The 16,967-nt window shown below is 51.4% G+C and overlaps 1 protein-coding gene across 1 annotated transcript; it reads left to right on the plus strand.

Moving 5' to 3' along the window:
- The first annotated feature begins 862 nt into the window (after positions 1-862).
- Positions 863-16,682, plus strand: TM9SF4 (transmembrane 9 superfamily member 4). The gene is made up of 18 exons (XM_033002265.2): positions 863-952; positions 6,501-6,614; positions 8,230-8,329; positions 8,717-8,885; positions 8,966-9,095; positions 10,141-10,264; positions 11,097-11,215; positions 11,330-11,441; positions 11,932-12,002; positions 12,428-12,560; positions 13,116-13,197; positions 13,301-13,376; positions 13,676-13,759; positions 13,950-14,125; positions 14,471-14,534; positions 15,139-15,258; positions 15,794-15,883; positions 16,229-16,682. Exons 1-18 carry the CDS (start codon positions 863-865, stop codon positions 16,376-16,378), a joined length of 2,004 nt encoding a protein of 667 aa, XP_032858156.2. The 3' UTR covers positions 16,379-16,682.
- The last annotated feature ends 285 nt before the right edge of the window (positions 16,683-16,967 follow it).

Here is a 16,967-nt window from a genome sequence, read left to right on the forward strand (position 1 = left end):
CTGCCCCCCGGCTCGCCCGCCGTGGAACTTGGGGGGGGGCCAAGGGCCGCCCCACCGCCGCGCTCGTGGGCATCACTCAGTGATTTTGGGGGCATCTGCAGCGCTGGCAACGAGCCTGCCTGTCCTGACACACTCATTTTACGCCGTTTATTTTTAGTATTTAACGATGGGTTATTTTGGGGAAAAGGAGGAAGTAGGTTTTTTTTGTTTTTTTTTTTTTTGTTTGTGTTTTTTTTTTTTTAAATTGCCCTGTATGTCTTACAGCAGGGAGCTTCTGGGCCCGCGTGATTACGTCTTCCTCGTGCAACGAGGCAGACACTTCGCTTTGATACGCTTTTATATCAGCTTTGGAAGCTGCTTTTTATAATCAGTAAAGTATTTATAAACCTCTCGCCTTTCGGCCTTTCCTCACGTTCCGCAGGCGGGGGGGAGAGGAACGCCGCTGCACCCCTTGGAGCGGGCCCGGAAGCCCGGGCGGGCGCCGGGGCCGGGTCGGAACGGAGGGCGCGGGCCGGGCGGTCCCGGGACCGCGGGGGGTGGGAGCGGCGGGACCGGCCGGGGCCGCTCCGGGCCCTGCCAGCCCCGCCGCCTCGGCGCCCGCAACCAACATGGCGCCCACGGCGTCGCGCCCGCCCTCCGCGCGAAGGTCTCTGCCCTCAGCAAAGATGGCGGCGGGGGCCGACACCACCGCGCCCCCCCCCCCCGGCTCCGCGGGGCCGGAGACCCCCTAAAAGACCCGAGCGGCGGCCCTCGGTCCGCCCCGCCCGGCTGCAGGGCTGGGCTGGGCTCGGCGTGGCCTCGGCCCCGGCAGCACCGGCAGCACCGAGCCCCGCTGCCCGGCCGGGCCGAGGCCGCTGTCGCCATGGCGACAAGCCTCGCAGCCAACCGCGCGCCGCTTCCGCTGACGTCCGTCCCGACACGTGGATCCAAGATGGCGGCGTCGGCGGCGATGGTGAGTGCGGCGGCCCCGGGGCCCGGCCCGGTGCGGCCCCGCGTCCCGCCCGCCGCCCGCTCGGCCTCGGTGGGGCCGGGCAGGCGGGGCGGCCCGGGGGGGCGGTGAGGGGGCTCCGGGTCTGGTCTGCACCGTGCTGGAGGGACGCGGCGCCCCGGCCTCAGCCCCGCCGGTCCCCGCGCCGGGCTCCCCGGTTCCTCCCGAGGCCTCGCAGCCGTCCGGCCTGTCCCCGGGGCCCGGGGACACGGAGCGGGTCCCTGCCCTGGCCAGCCCCGCGCCCCCTCGGCAGCAAAACTGGCTCCGTTGGCGGGATTTCTGGCGTTGTCCGGGCGGGAGGGACGCGGCGCCGGGCCGGGGGGCACGGCCACGGCCCGGAGGAGACTTTGGGTGCTCTCGGCTGTGAAGAGAACCGGCCTCCCCTCTTCCCCCCCTCGCCGTTCTCTTGCAGGGCAGCCGTGGCCCGAGCCCGGTGCTCATGCCGGGGGTAGAGGCTGTTGCCTTGCGTGCGGTTTTCCCAAGTGTTTTTGGCAGCGGTTATCGGCTTGGGGCGCGAAAAGCCACTTACCGCCCCACGCCTCCGTGTCGCTATTGTTAATGTTGAGTTATTCCCTGAGGCCTTCAGAACTGAAGACGTTTCTGGTGGGGGTTTGCTAAGGTAGGCAAGCATCCGTGCCACCTCCCAGAAGAGAAAACGAGCTGCTGCAATGTAAATTACCTGCCTGAAGTCTTGTAGTAGAAGAATGGATTTGCCTCCCTTCTTTCGTAGAAGGATATTTCCTCGATAATGTGTTGGAAGAATAGTTGTATGAATAAATGATGTGTGCTGATACAAAGGTCGCTGTTGGCCAGGGTAGAGGATGTGAGGTGACTCATGTAGCATAAAGATCAGCAGACCCTGGAAGGGAGATGGGAAGAGCGGAGGTTTTAATTTATTTTGCTTTAAGCATCTTCATACTCTGCTGCTTTCTCCCAGCCAGGGAGGAGGGAAAGTCTGAGCTGGCTTTGAGAGCTGAAGATGGTCCTACTGGGAATTTCCTTGTAGCCTTCTCTTTTATGAAAGGCAGAGAAGACTGCTAACAGCTCTCCTGGTGTCAAAGGAGCTCTCTGAAATCAATGTGAATGCAGCACTTGTCTCTTTTCGAAAGGCTTTCTGTGACTCCTTTGAGTGCAAGGGTGAGCTGGGCAGAGATGCAATAAAGATGAGCTTGTCCAAACAGTTGTCAGGGACATCTAATGAGGGAGCCCTGGAAAAAGGGGAGCAAGTGTCAGGCTGGCACCTCAGAGGGGGTGAAGAGCAGGTGCCATTAGCCCGGTGCGTGTCCTGCTAATGTGCCTGAGGGCAGAATAAATGTTACATGTCAGTTTGCCCTGTTACATGTGGAATTTTTGTTTCCTCCCACAAAGCAGTAGGTTATGTCTTTCTTTCCTTTCTGTCACCGTATTAAAGAGTTTCGGTAAGTGGAACGAGATATCAGAGCTTTGTGAATCTGGCTGGACAAATGGCTCTGCATAGGTTGTCTTTTTCCAGTTTGTTTTTTTTTTCAACTGTGTTTGAAAATGAAAAGCTCTTGGTTATGGCCATTGGATGCCCCTCGTGCCTTTCTCTGATGAAGAGAAATGGGACCATGTCCATTGTGTCATATGATACCCATCATTGTTTCTTCTTACTTCCTTTTCCTCCCTTTGAGCAAATACTATATTGTGTTCTTAAATTCTTATGTGGATTATGAAACTGTAAGACCTAAACCAGCCCTGATACAGTACCAGCCCTAATAAAATGCTTGCAGAATGCTTGAAATTGCTCGAAGGTTTCTTCAAGTTGTCAGTCTGTAGAAAACTTGCCAGTAGCCCAGGCAGGGATGTCCCAGATGCGAACGGTCTGGCCACAGGCCCCCTGGGCTACGTGAGAGCATGTTGGCAGAGTGCCACAGGGAAAAGCTTCTTGTCAGCTTCTGTTTCCCCCTTCCCTTAAATAAATGTTGGAGCTCAGACTCTGGCAGTGGTAGCTTCAGGGACCACAAGCCGTAGGGGGACACACGTGTGTGTGTGGCAGTGGCATAAATGCACATTGTAGGGTCTCGTCATGCTGGGATTCAGCTAAACAATTCCTCTCTTTTGGCAGCGTGTTTTGTAAACCTTTGGTGAATTCACAGCGAATGGCAATATTGTTTAAGCCTGTCTAAATGAGATAAATCAGAGAAAATGTGTCCTGGAATCGTCTGCAAATATCTAGTCTAGTGATAATTATCCAGAAGTAACTTCTTGGAGGGGGTTTGTGTGTGAAGTTCTGTTCTCGTTGCTGCGCACAGGACAAGAAATACCGTTAGAATGGCTGCAAGGAAGATTTGAGTTAATTTATTCGTACAGCTAAGTACTTTATTCTAAAGTTAATTACAGGAACGGATTTTCAAAACCTTTCGAGAGAGATCGCCCAGACTTCAGGGTAGCTGCCGTCGCCCGCAGAGGACGGGCGGGCAGCGCGGTTGTTCGTGTGGCTGCGCTGGCAGCACCCTGCCGGGGTCCCGGCGCGCCGCTCCGCCTCGTCTGGGGCCCTGACCTCCCGGGGCTGCTTTCTGCTGGTGTGAGAGAGAGGTCTGAGCGTGACTTCTGTCAGGGCCCGGTGGGCAAAAGGAATGTAGTGACATCTGAAAGAGATTTTTCTTTTTTGAGAGCAGGAGGTTTGCTTTCCTTCAGCAGGCTTTTTGCCTGTGATAGATCGCTTCAGCGTGAGTAGTGCTTCTCACCGGGCGCTGTGATTTGGGGGACAGGGGCAGGAGGGGCTGATTGTGCTTCTGCAGTTACTTCTCTCATTTAGGTTGTACTCCCCCGAGAAAGGGTGTCTCGCAAGGGTGTGTCTGCATGCATGCATATAGTAAAATAATAAGGCTTAGTCAATCCAAATTATTTTTGTCGGTTTGCAGCTGGGTTTTGCTTCATCTGGAGTCGTGCATATTTGTTTTGCTACTTGTTGCTTTGTTGTACAATTTCCTGACACCTCAGATGCAAGGTTGTCACCTGAGAGATTTATATTTTTTTTTTTATGCATGTGTTCTGCAATATAAATAGTTGGTAAAGGCCACAAAGGCTGTTTCTCCTGTCTGCTGAAAGTCTGGGGGCTTCTGTGACTGAACTAAAGCAGAGCTCCATCCTGCATGTTTTGACCTTGCGGAGGAGATAACTTAGCTTGGAGGCATCTCCCAGATAAGACGATTTCCTGGCCAGGCCTGTGAGTTCTGCAGATGTTTTGGCACATATCCGTGTTGTTATTGCTAAACTGCTACCTTCGTTTGGGGAAGACAAAGCAGATCTGTCAGGACGGAAGCAAAGATCCTGATAAGCTGGTTTCATCCTGCAGGGGCTCTGCCAGGAGTGAGCTGCTGCCTTAGGAACGTGTACTGGGCTTTTCCTTCAAATTCGACTTCCAGAGCTCCCCCACCTGTTGCATAGCAGCGTTCCCACTTCTTGCTACCAAATGTTTTTTCCTGGAAAGGCTTTCCATAGTCCCCCTCTTGTCTTTTCTGTTGCCTGGTGCTGCCTGAGTCATCATCATCTGTATGCAAAGAGCCTGATTTCTGCCAAAGGTGTCATCAAAAATGTCATCTTCTACATGCTTGCCTGTCTCCTGAGCACCTTCCAGTGTTCTGTCCTTGTCATCTGGTAAGCTCTTCAGGGCAAGGATGGCAGTGGTGTGGTTTTGGTGTTTGTTAAGTAATAGTGCTGTGTATGTCTGACACTTCAGTGACGAATGAAGCGAGATAATTGCTACAGGTCGCTGGCTGCTGTGGAGTGTGATATGTAGGACAAGAGTGCTGTTTCCTTCCAGTGCTTCACCTGGCCGGGAGACCTTTTCCTCCTTGGTCGGAGAGTCACAGAGCATTCTCTTACAAGATCAGAGAAGGCAAAATTTAGTGGAGCACAGAACACAAACCCCACGTTGTTTCAAGATAGTATTGAAGCCCAAGCAATTGTAAGAGTGCTTCCCAGTAGCTTTTCAGATGAGGATTTTTGTCTGCTCTAGCTGCATTAAGATGTGCTTAGAATGGATCTGAAAATCTCCCTTGTAAGCAAAAATGATATGGCTGATAATTTAGTATTAACAGATTTCATGTAGATGCCTAGCATTTGCATCTTAAATACAGTTTAGATTTAAACCCCTCCAATCTTTATGACTTTTTATTTCTCCATCCTGCTCAGTGCCAGTAATTCTGAATGCTCTCTTGACCCTCAGTGGTGCCTGGGCCAAATGCACCCTACTAGCTTCAGAATAAGCCAAAAGGAAGGTGATGAAGAGGAAGGGGGTGTGGGGGCAATAAATACAGATTATCTTCCCACCCCTCAACCTGATGATTGGTGGGAGGGTAGTGCTGAACCCCAGGCCCTGCTGAGCCAGAGCAGGCACCAGCCTGGTGCTGGCTCCTTTCAGCCCGAGCCGGTCTTGCTTGGCCAGGCTGTTTCCCTTGCCTTTCCCTTCTATATTTGTCTCCCCACCCCTGGCTGCAGAACTCCTGCGTGCGGGTGGACGGGTGGTCAGTCACGGAGGCTGGCTCTGCCTGCCCTGCCGAGGACATGCAGGGGAAGGCAGCAGTTGGGTTTATTATGGCTGCAGCATTAGCTCAAGAGTTGTCCCAGACCAGACTCTGGGGTTGGTTTGTTTGTTTTTATTTTTCCAGTGGTGCCATACACACGGGGAGTTTAGGAGAACGGGCTGGAGCTAGTAACACAGTGAGATTATACCAGAGTCGATGCTCTAACCCAGCCAAGCTGCTGCTGTCTAATACTCTCTAAAGCTCAGTTTTCACACAGCCTTCCTGCTCGCGCTTGCACTGGGCTCTGTTACCTGAGGAAGCAGCAAAGTCCGTTAAAGGGTTTGCAGCCACGCTGGTGTACAGGGTCTGGTTTGTGCTGGAGCCTCTGCGGCACTGACTGAACCTCCCAGCCTGACTCGTCTCCCCACTCCCTGAAAAAGGGGTGAAAACTTCTTTTGTCTTGTTACTGAGCTGTGTTGTGGCCCGGAGCGGGGAGGAAAGAAGAGTGGGATAGGAGGGACCATCCCTTGGGATGCAGCGAGCGGCTCGGTTGGTGTCAGACCTTACCCTACACTAACTACTCCACTGCAGGTGGCGGCGCGTGAGCTTTGGTCTGTAAGTGGCTCCTGATGAGCAGAGCTGACAGATCCAGTGTCAGGGCTACGGCCCTCTAGAGAAGTAATCCATGGAGCTTTCTGACACAGGGGTGTTAGACGGGTGGGAGGAGAAAAGTCAGATGACAGCCTGCCAGAGGAAGCGTGTTAGATAAGTGCATTTTCCTTGTGGTTGAGCAAAGCGACTGTTTTCCTAATTGTAGATGAAGAGACCGAGACACACAATGCAAAGTGACTTGATGAGAGTCACAAAACAAAGTTAAGACTAGCTTTTCTGAATTTAGTTTGTGGTTAATCACCTGACTGTACAGCCTTTCTAATGTCTGGGGTGAACACTTTCAGTGTTGTTGCCCATCTCTATGTTGTTCCCGTGTTTCTGTTGTATTTTAATGTTTCTTCTCTTTGCAGGAAAGGCTAAGGTATATGCTGGTTTTGCTGTTGTTGCTGCACGGTACAGAGTCTTTCTATGTGCCTGGTGTGGCTCCTATCAACTTCCACCACAATGATCCTGTAGAAATAAAGGTAGGATGAACTTAGATGGAACTGTTGGTCTGTTTGTTTTGGGTTTTCTTGTGGTTTGTTTTTTTTCCTTCCTTATAGCAGCTAAGTGGGAGTAGGAAGTCAAATTTGAGGGTCCTGTTATTAAAACTTGGGGGGCAGATATTTTCTCTTTTTCACAACATCTGTGTAGGGTGTTGGGGATAAGCCCTCAGGTGGTCACTGTCGTCATCTTATCCTGTGGTTCCCAACAGGACTCTCTTTCTTGCTTCTGCTATCTTCTACCAAATTCCTTCAGCAGTTGCACTAAAGTCCTCAAGATGTTGCTCTGGTTGGGAAAAGGGCTTTCTTTCTCACTGTAGCTTTGAAGTGAATTTAATCAGAGATTTTTCTCCAGCGTTATACTGACTCTCAAAGAGCTTATAGAACGTGGGCCTTTAGGTGGTAGGTGAATGGTTGAATAAAGAAGTGGTTTGAATCAGACCTTTTCAATTTTCTCTTCTACCCAGTTTGCTCATGTTGTGTCTTCAGGTCAAGAGAAACCCTCGATAAGCCTTTTGGTGTCAGTTTGGTGCAGGCATTTGTCCTTAAGCACTGTAGATCTTACAGCCCAGGCTTGCTGAAGAGCTGTTCCTGTGCAGTATTGCTGGTAGTGAATGATGGAACTGCTTCACCCATACAGAAGAAGCCAGGTTTTGTTTCCAGACATCAGCAATTTGTAGCCCATTTAATTTATTTTTCTAAAGCTGTGGCCTCTGTCTCAGCAAAATCCAGCACCCTTGGGGATGCCGAGGCTGGCTGCTCCCATATGAAGCACAACACAATTTTCTCTTTGGCCACAGGCTGCCAGACGTAGGCTATTTTTAAGCAAATGAGACTTGCCTGTGGCTACAGTGAGCTTCCCAGAAGCAGGGGGTATTGGAATGGCTGTTCTCAAAGGGATTTCATGAGCCAAACGCTTCCTCAAGCGATAAGGCAAGTCAGCGTGTTTGCCAGGGCTCTTCCAATAAATGACCTTGGCGGATTGCAGAACACTCTTGGTTTTCGGAGCAACTGTGGCCTTGGCTATCGTGGTATGTCTCTGCACTTCCCTTGTGCCATGTGATTTGTGGGAACCCCAGAAGAGTTTGGGTTTTGTCACCACCCATTGTCTTCCCGATCTGATGGCTCTCTGGCTTTCCCTACAGACCTAAAAATTGCTGAACTCTTCATATCACTAGAGGCCAGACCTCTAGGTCCAGTGTGACATGAGTTATTTTTTGAGAAAATAACCTGCAGTCTTGTATGAAATGTGACAAATGTGACTCTTGAGTCTCTTTTGAGCTCTTTGTTGTTTCTTAGGACTCCACTCAGTCATAAACTGGTGAAACCAATCCACTATGCTGCTTTCTTCAAGCGTTTCTCAGTTTGTAAATGAATTGCTACTAAATCATAGTGTAGAGAATGTACAACAGAAAGCCGGAGCTCTTCCAGGAACAGCTGTCTTTTTTTTTTTTTTTTTTTTTTTTAAATTCAGCAGCTTCCAAAAGTGAGCTCTATGGGAGAAGTCACGAAGGAAGCTCAGCTTCTGCCTGCTGTTGAGAGGATAGGAAACTGTCTGAGTTCTTTCATGGGGATAATCCTTCTGTTCTTCCTCCAGGCTGTGAAGCTAACCAGCTCGCGAACCCAGCTACCATATGAGTACTACTCACTGCCCTTCTGCCAGCCCACCAAGATAACATACAAGGCTGAGAATCTCGGTACGTATCTGTTGAGCAGCGTGTTCCCCAGCAGTAAGTGGGCTGCTGTTTAGGAGCTGCGTGAGGGTGTGTTTACAGGAGTAAAAGCAATTGCAAATGTCATCTCTAACAAACTGTGGAGAGCCTGCTTCCTCTAATTTATATGCTGGCTGTTTGCAAGCTAGGATGTCCATCTATTGGAAAGAGGAAACGCCTTACTTGCTTCATAAGTGGTGCTTGCTTCTTCCAGCAAAATAGCTAAACTGCCCTTCAGTCCTGCCCTTGCATCTGTGGTCACAAGGGAGACTTGCTGTCGCCGTTCCGGCTGTACGGTGCGCTGCCAGCAGCGGGATCGGTGCCGAGAAGCCTGGCAGTCTTCAACCCTGCCCCTATTTTCTTATTTTCCAGGTGAGGTTCTTCGGGGGGACCGAATTGTAAATACACCTTTCCAGGTTTCCATGAACATGGAGAAGAAATGTGAAGTTCTGTGCAACTTTCCCAATAAGCCGGTCACTCTGACAGTGGAGCAGAGCAAGTTGATCGCCGAGCGGATCAGGGAGGATTACTATGTCCATCTGTGAGTCACCTCGAGCGTGGGTTTGTGTCAGTGGGGATTCTGTGTTGTGGACAAATTTGATGTGAGATCTGTGTTTTCAGCATTGCTGATAACCTCCCTGTGGCAACACGGCTGGAGTTTTATTCCAATCGTGAGGAAGAAGAGAAGAAGAAGGAGAAGGATGTGCAGTTCGAGCATGGATACAGGCTTGGGTTTATGGACGGTAACAAGGTAGAGAATCCAGGTGCTGTCTGAGGGGTGCCTGGAGGAGATCTGGGTGTCTGTCAGAAGGCGTTAGAAGTCTAGCAGAGAATATCAGAATCAGGAATGCAACCAAAAGGTTTTAGAGAGTGGATATATGAGAGGGGTCTCTTACTGGAAGAAGGGGGTGGGTGCTGGGCTACTGGTACTAGAGCCAGGAGCCTTAGCGTCGTCTCGCTGTGTAACGCTGGACAAACTCAGGCAGTGGTTTCCCCTCAGCAGAACCAAGGCAGCGCACCCCAAAGGCGGGCAAATCTTCGATGGTCTTGGAGCATCTTCTATTTAAAAAAAAAAAAAAAAAATCAACCCCAAAAAACAGTCAAGCGTCTGTGGGAGGAACAGCTGCTTAAGTTTGCAAATGGAAACTTAGCATGTGTATTCCTGCAGATGTTTTCCATGGCTGCGTGCCCTCAGATTAGCTGTTTGACTTAACAGACGGGCCTGTCCTGCTCAGTGTTCAGTTGCACACGCAGCGCTGAGCGCTCGAGCCGAAGTTCCTGCGGGTGAGTGAGCCTGCTGCTCCAGCTTGGGCTCGTGGTGCTTTCTTCATGTGATAGGTGTTGTAAGAGCCTTCTGAAAGCACGAGCTCAGGACAGCTGTGGGCCCCCCCGGAATCTGGGTAATGTACATCTGCCTGGTAGAAAAAGCAGGCAAGAGGCTCGGGGTTGTAGCTACTGAGGTCTCTCCAACCTAGATTTGGTGATTCTGCTGCCACTGGAGTCGTGGTTGAGATGTGAGAGATAATGACATTTTCCAGGCCAGAAATAGACTGAAACATTGTCCCTGGTGCCTGGAGTGGTTGAGGTGTTACCTTTTCAACATCTCTGTTCTCTCCTCTTGTTCTTGTAGCCTTGGAAGGCGTTAGCCTGATCTTGCTCTGTAGCACAATGCATCTGGGAACAGTTGGAGTCTTTAGTTCTCTGCACCGAAGCTGCTTTCTGCAGTTGTTGCTTCTGAACGTTGCCTGTTCCTCCCTTGGGGTGCTAACGTTTTATTTAATGTCAATCTGTTTTAGTTCTACCTGCACAACCACCTCTCCTTCATCCTTTACTACCACAGAGAGGATGTGGAAGAGAACCAGGAGCCCACCTACAGGGTTGTGCGCTTTGAAGTGATTCCCCAAAGTATTAAACTAGAAGGTGAGAGACTCTTAGGGGGGGAACAAAGGAGAAAAATCTCTTGTAGGGCCAAAAGTTGAATGTCACTGATGTGTCAGGGTGCCAGTTGTTGCTTCCGTTATGGTTTCGGGGCACAGAAATGAGAGGGTCCAAATTAGAAAAACAATAAACCCCTTTGTTATTAAGGAAGTACCAACAGGAGAAGTGCAATCCATGGAAAATTAATTCATATAAAAAGATCTGAGTTTGAGGTTTGGGGGTTGGATTTTTTTTGCACTGTGTCATCTAGCATGAGGTTTGTGTGGCATCTATCTCTTGTTGGGGCCCAGATCTCGCCGGCTGGGACACTACTGGCTAGTCTAGAGACCCACCGAATGTTTGGAACTGTTCTAGGGGGGTTGAATTTTAAAAATAACGATGAGGGGGAAAGCACTCCTACCTCAGTGAGCCCAACATGAAACAGGTGTCTTGAAGGCAAGTTGCTCGTCGTGTGTATCGTCCCGTGCAACTGTCCCCTGGCGGCAGCAGGCTCTGCTGGAGAGCTCTTGTTTCTCAGTGTATCATGTGGAACTGAGGATTTGTTCATGGTCTCAGTCCTTGGAGTCAGAGCCTCTGGCTTTTACCCTTCCAGTTAAGGAGAACCCTGTGCCTAGCTTTCCTTAAAGTTTGTTAACGGTGCTCCACTGCTGCCTGTGATAATAGCTGTGCGAAGTGCAGCGCGGGTGAGAGGGGCCGGAGTGCTTCCCCTGGGGAATTTGGAGGGATTGCAGCCCGGTGCCTCGGGGGTGGGCAGTGGGAGAGGAGGTGCCCGAGGGAAGGGCTCACCTGGTGCCTGCCCTGCTTTCCCTTACAGACTTGAAGGCTGATGAGAAGAGCATGTGCACCCTGCCTGAAGCTACAGGCTCTGCCCCTCAGGAAATAGATCCCTCCAGAGAGAACCAGTTGCTCTTCACCTACTCTGTCCACTGGGAGGTGAGGGAGTGATGGGAAGCTGGCTGGCAGGTGGTGCTCCCGTGTCTGTCACAGAGGTGTTGTGGAAGACACTGGGAATGTGCTGGTATGATAAGAACTTTCCTGTTCTTTCAGGAAAGTGACATTAAATGGGCTTCCCGCTGGGACACCTACCTCACCATGAGTGACGTGCAGATTCATTGGTTTTCCATCATTAACTCTGTTGTGGTCGTCTTTTTCCTTTCAGGTGAGTGAGATGTGTGAGGTGGAGAAGGCTTTGCCATTAACCTGCAGGGAACTTTCTTTAAGCCTCAGCTGGAGGTGGCTCGAGGAGGGATGTGGCCATGGCTGAACCTGACCAGAAGGGGCAGGAAACAAACATTAGCCCTTCAAACCTCCCAGTTCAGGCAGCGCCCCACGGGATCAGACAATTACTCACTTCTGCTCTCTGAGTGGGGGGAGTTGAGGCAGTAGAATGTGGTTAACACATCTTGCAGGTCTATATTTAAGGGAAAAACAAAACACAGGAAATCCCCAGTGCCCCGTTCCTGCTGGAATACTGCCTGGGGTTTTGTTTCTGGCTCTGCTGAAGGCCGGGGGATGTGGCTGAGGACTCAAGGCTTCCTCTGCTAGCCAGAACTGAGTGGTGGTGGTGGGAGCCATGGGCTTGCACAGCGTGAGAGCAGCACAGCCATGTAGGAGCCTCTGAAATAAACTTGGTTTGTGCTTGTTTTCAGGTATCCTCAGCATGATCATCATCCGGACTCTCCGGAAGGACATTGCTAACTACAACAAGGAAGATGACATCGTATGTTCTTGGAGCTGGGATGAGAGAGGGAGGGAAGCACAGATGAGGAGGGATCTAGTCTGAAGACGCAGGTGGATTGGCTATATCCTTGCCACTGCTTTGCTTTGAGCCCCGAAGATGGGAAGGGCAGTTCTGGCATGTGCTGTCACAACACCTTTGGCTCTCTCTGCACTGGCAGATCACTGGTTCAGATGTCTTCAGACCCAAGTAATGACTGCAGACAGTTCCATAAATTTGTGCCCCAGCACTGACAGTTCAGGCCTGAACTGTTTTAACCCCAAGAGGAAAGAAGTTTAACGAGAATGATAAAATTCTGTAGAAGAACTGGATACAGGGAGATTGACCTCTTAGGCTGGCTGTGGTGGGATGTTCATTCCCACCGTCAGACCGTACCTAAATACCTTGTTTTCCTGTTGTTCCTGCAGGAAGATACTATGGAGGAATCTGGTTGGAAACTTGTGCACGGAGATGTCTTCAGGCCGCCGCAGTATCCTATGATCCTGAGCTCCCTCCTGGGTTCTGGAATTCAGCTCTTCTGTATGATCCTGATCGTCATCTGTGAGTGGCACGTGCTGCGTGGGGTGGCTGTAGCAAGAGGAGGAACGATGCTCAAGGGCACCTGTAGCTCCCGTTGACTTCAGCCTGTGCTCACCTTGGCTCGAGTGAAGCCGCCTAAGGCTGCCTCCTGTTGCGGGGCTGATCAAGGCGACAGGCCTGTGCTCAGCAGTTCTGAGTTTCTAGATAGCATTTCCCAGCTGACGGCATCTTTTTGGATTTGTATTTCCTCTTACCAAGCTAGGAGACGTGGGTGATAGTGGGCTGGGAGACTGTGGCAGGTGTGTGCCTCGCCTTCTGAGCTGGACCCGCTCAGACCTCTGGGGAGATTGAGGCTGAAGCCCGGTCTGTGGCTTGAGATCAAAGCTGTGGCTTCCTCCCTCTGGCCAGTGCTGGAGGCCGTGGGTGCGTTACGCTTCGAAGGAGATGAGGCCTGTGCCAAAGGCAGATTCCAGGCAGCCCAGCCGTGGCAGGCAGGTGGGACAGGCCCCTGCTCTGCAGAAGCTGGCTAGCACACACCCATCAGAGCTGCTCTTTTGTCCTTTTTCTCCCTTGCAGTCGTTGCGATGCTGGGGATGCTCTCACCTTCTAGCCGGGGTGCGCTGATGACTACGGCCTGCTTTCTCTTCATGTTCATGGGGTAGGTGTCTCCACTGCTCCCCCCAGCACTGCTGGCCTGCCCGCCCCTTATCTCCCCGACAACTAAAGCTAATTTTTTTTTCTCTTGACTTGTCTCTGTCCAGGGTTTTTGGTGGATTCTTTGCTGGCCGCTTGTACCGGACTCTGAAAGGACATCGATGGAAGAAGGGAGCCTTTTGTGTGAGTCTCGTGGTGTCCTGTGCTGTTTTGCTGACGGCAAGATAACGTGGATAAGCTCCGTGGGTATTTGTGGGTAGCTGGACGCAGCCTGGCTGCGCTGCAGAGGTTTGGTGTGGATTGAGCCCTCGTAGCTTTGCAGGAAAGGACGAACACCAGGGCTCGTACTGTAGTAAAGCAAGAGGATTGTCTGAGATCCTCACTTACTCCACACGTGCCTTGTCCCAGCAGCGGACTCATTAAAGAGAGACATCTGGCTAATTAGTCATGTGTTTTCTCTTCACCTGTGCTTGCTCTTGCAGACAGCCACGCTGTATCCGGGCGTCGTCTTTGGCATCTGCTTCGTCCTGAACTGTTTCATCTGGGGGAAACACTCCTCTGGAGCGGTAGGTACCACCTCTGCCCTGGAGCCTGCTGGCTGGGAGGCGGGTGCCAGGGCTGCCAGGGAGTTGCTTCGTCTCACGGTGGTTTTCGAAGTGTGGGTGTCAGTGTGGGTCGGCTGGGGAGTTGGGCTGGGCGGTGACTTCAGGGCAGGTGGGCTGTCAGCCTCACGTCCGTGACTCGGTGTGATTGCAGGTGCCTTTCCCTACCATGGTGGCCTTGCTCTGCATGTGGTTTGGGATCTCCTTGCCCTTGGTCTACCTGGGTTACTACTTTGGATTTCGCAAACAGCCGTATGACAATCCCGTACGGACAAATCAGATTCCCAGGCAGATCCCGGAGCAGAGGTGGTATATGAATAAATTTGTGGGGTGAGTGATGAGTGTCTAGGAAATACGGTGAGTTAAGCCCCCTCCCCTCAGCCTCCTTGGGTTGCTGAACGTCCCTTTCTGCTGGTCTCTGGACACGGATGGCAGGTGTGTTTCCCTGAGTAACGCGGTATCAGGGACGATCTTGACAATTCGGACGTGGTGTGACTTGTACAAGTGGTACGTGCTCAGCAGTGGGAGCAGCTGTGCCATTGACTGCGTGAAATTTCTTCTGGTAATCTGGACCTGTAGAGCTTTTGCTAGGAGCGCGCTGCGTGGTTACAGAAGACTTTTGGTGACCAGACAGTTATATTGTGCTACTTATCATTTTTCTTTCTTGCTCTGTAGGATTCTCATGGCTGGTATTCTGCCTTTTGGAGCTATGTTCATTGAACTGTTCTTCATTTTCAGTGTAAGCATTTAACCCATTTTGCTCCTGAACAGGATTCCTCTCGTGCCAAAGCTTTTGAAGGGGAGGGGCTCCCGCTGACGCAGGCTCCTCTTGCTGTACTGGCTGAAGGGGCTGGCAGGTTCCCTTCAGGCCCTTCAGTCTTGTTCCCAGAGAGAGCTGGGCTGTGGGTCTCTTCAGGCTGTCCTCTTGCTGAAGGCACCTGCCGATATCTCTGGGAACACTCCCTGGTGATTTGAAGGATGGTGGTAAAGAGGAAAGCTTACTGTAACGCTTTGTCAAGGAGGGGTCCTGGTGTTAAGACATTCACTGAGCCATTCCAGCTGCTGCCTGGTTTTCACCCGCTATGGCTGGGGAGGAATTTGCTGTTCCATTGCTAGGGAGGTGGGGGGGAATGAACAACCTACCTCAGAGCTGTCTTTGGGCGCCCTTTTGCAACCTGATTCCTCTGAAGTAACACTCTGAAATGCGTTAGATCTGCGGTTTCATCTACCTGAGGCTGAGAGGCTCCTCGTTTTCCCTTGGGTTAGCTGCTGGCAGTTAGTCTCAGGTCCGTTGATTGATCACAGGAGCATGGACACAAATTTCTGCTCTGTCTTTGTTTCAGGCAATCTGGGAGAACCAGTTCTATTACCTTTTCGGCTTTCTGTTCCTGGTGTTTATAATCCTGGTGGTATCGTGCTCCCAAATCAGCATCGTCATGGTGTACTTCCAGCTTTGTGCTGAGGTGAGATTTCCACATTTGTAGTTTCGGTAGGTCAGGGTACTTGCTGCTGGAAAAGCCCAGGTCGTGTCCGTGCTGCTGCTCAGAAATCCAGAGTGGCCCAGCTTCGCGAGTGTGATTTGCTCCTTGACACCTCTTGACTTCAAGGAGAGTTGAAGCTCTTTGATTATCTGCTAGGCTGGGAACTGCTGGTTTATACCAGAAGTTCTGCTGGGAGCTGGGCATTTTGACCTGACATCTCTTCCCAGAGAAACATTTTCATTCCATCTACATACAAAATGAAATGCAGGGCCAGAGGTGAGCCATCTTCTTCGGTAGCGGGTGCTGTGCTGCTGATCTGGTCTTGCTTCACTCTCAGCTTTTCATCCTCTGTTTGGAAACGCTTCTGTGACAAAATAGTCCCCCAGCCCCAAACTCTGGTTCTCCTTTGAAGGAAAATGGGCGGGGTTCTCCCCGTCCCAGGGAGGTCGTGGCTCCCCCGAAACAGTGACACAGGCGAAGGAAGCCTGCGGGGTAATGCGGCTTTTTCCCCTGACAGGATTACCGCTGGTGGTGGAGGACCTTCTTGGTGTCTGGAGGATCTGCCTTCTACGTGCTGATCTACGCCGTCTTCTACTTTGTGAACAAGGTACTGTCACTCCCCTTGTGGGAAGGTGCCACCTTGCTAGAGGAGATAATTGGTTTTGGGAAGGGAGGTGGTGGGACAGCCTAGTCCTGGCGTCCCCCTGTGCCGGAGGGGAGGGGAGGGGAGGCTGTACGTGCCCGAGGCCCAGCCCGTGTTACGGGTGCAGAGTGCTGTTCCCTAACCCCCCCCCCCCCCTCGAAGGGAATCGCCCTTCAGCAGCACAAAACCAAATCGAGTGGAGGGTTTCCTCCCCTCACCTCCCTTGCAGAGGGCACTGGCTGCTTCGGGGAGCTCACTCCTGCTACCTGAGGATGTGATTTTGCTTGTTTTTCTCCTCTTCTGTTTTAGCTGGATATTGTTGAGTTCATTCCCTCCTTACTATACTTCGGCTACACCGCCCTTATGGTCTTGTCCTTCTGGCTCCTCACTGGCACCATTGGCTTCTATGCAGCCTACATGTTTGTGCGGAAGATCTACGCCGCAGTGAAAATAGACTGAAGATGCAGAGACCCAGCAGAGAGGAGACACCTCTGAACGCGTGTCCGCCTGGGAGTGGAGGGGACATCCTCTCCCAGCTCTTTTAAGGAAACAAAAATCCAGTGGGAGAGTGACAAGAGAAATAAATAACTCCTCATTTTGGAATGTAACTTTGGCACAGTGTACATGGAATCTGGGCTACTTCTGGGGGGAAAAGGGGTCTGTAGATACCTTACATTTTAACTTTATTATCCTGTTCCATATTTAAGGGAGTTTTTTTAGCAGAGAAATGTCCCTCTGTATAAGTAAACCCCCTTTTTGCTAATTCATCTTTTTTTTTTTTTTTTTTTTTTTATGTTGATGACGAATGGATTTGAGACAGCAGTGGAAACACTTGTGAAAACGTTTTCTTCCAGCCCCTAGGGTGCTCTAGGATTCAGGGAGACTCTTCAGACAAATACCAGACCGGGTTTCTTTCCTGCCTTCACGTCTGCACAGAAGAGGGAGCCTGACTACGGCAAAGCAGAAGGAGCCCGGAGGCTTGCCCAGCGTGAGGCCGGCGCGCTCTGGCCGAGGAAGTCCTGGCTTCGGCTTGTTTACAGTCGGACGG

This window comes from Tyto alba, unplaced genomic scaffold (assembly GCF_018691265.1).
Source record: "Tyto alba isolate M040663 unplaced genomic scaffold, T.alba_DEE_v4.0 Super-Scaffold_33, whole genome shotgun sequence".
Lineage (NCBI taxonomy): Eukaryota > Metazoa > Chordata > Aves > Strigiformes > Tytonidae > Tyto > Tyto alba.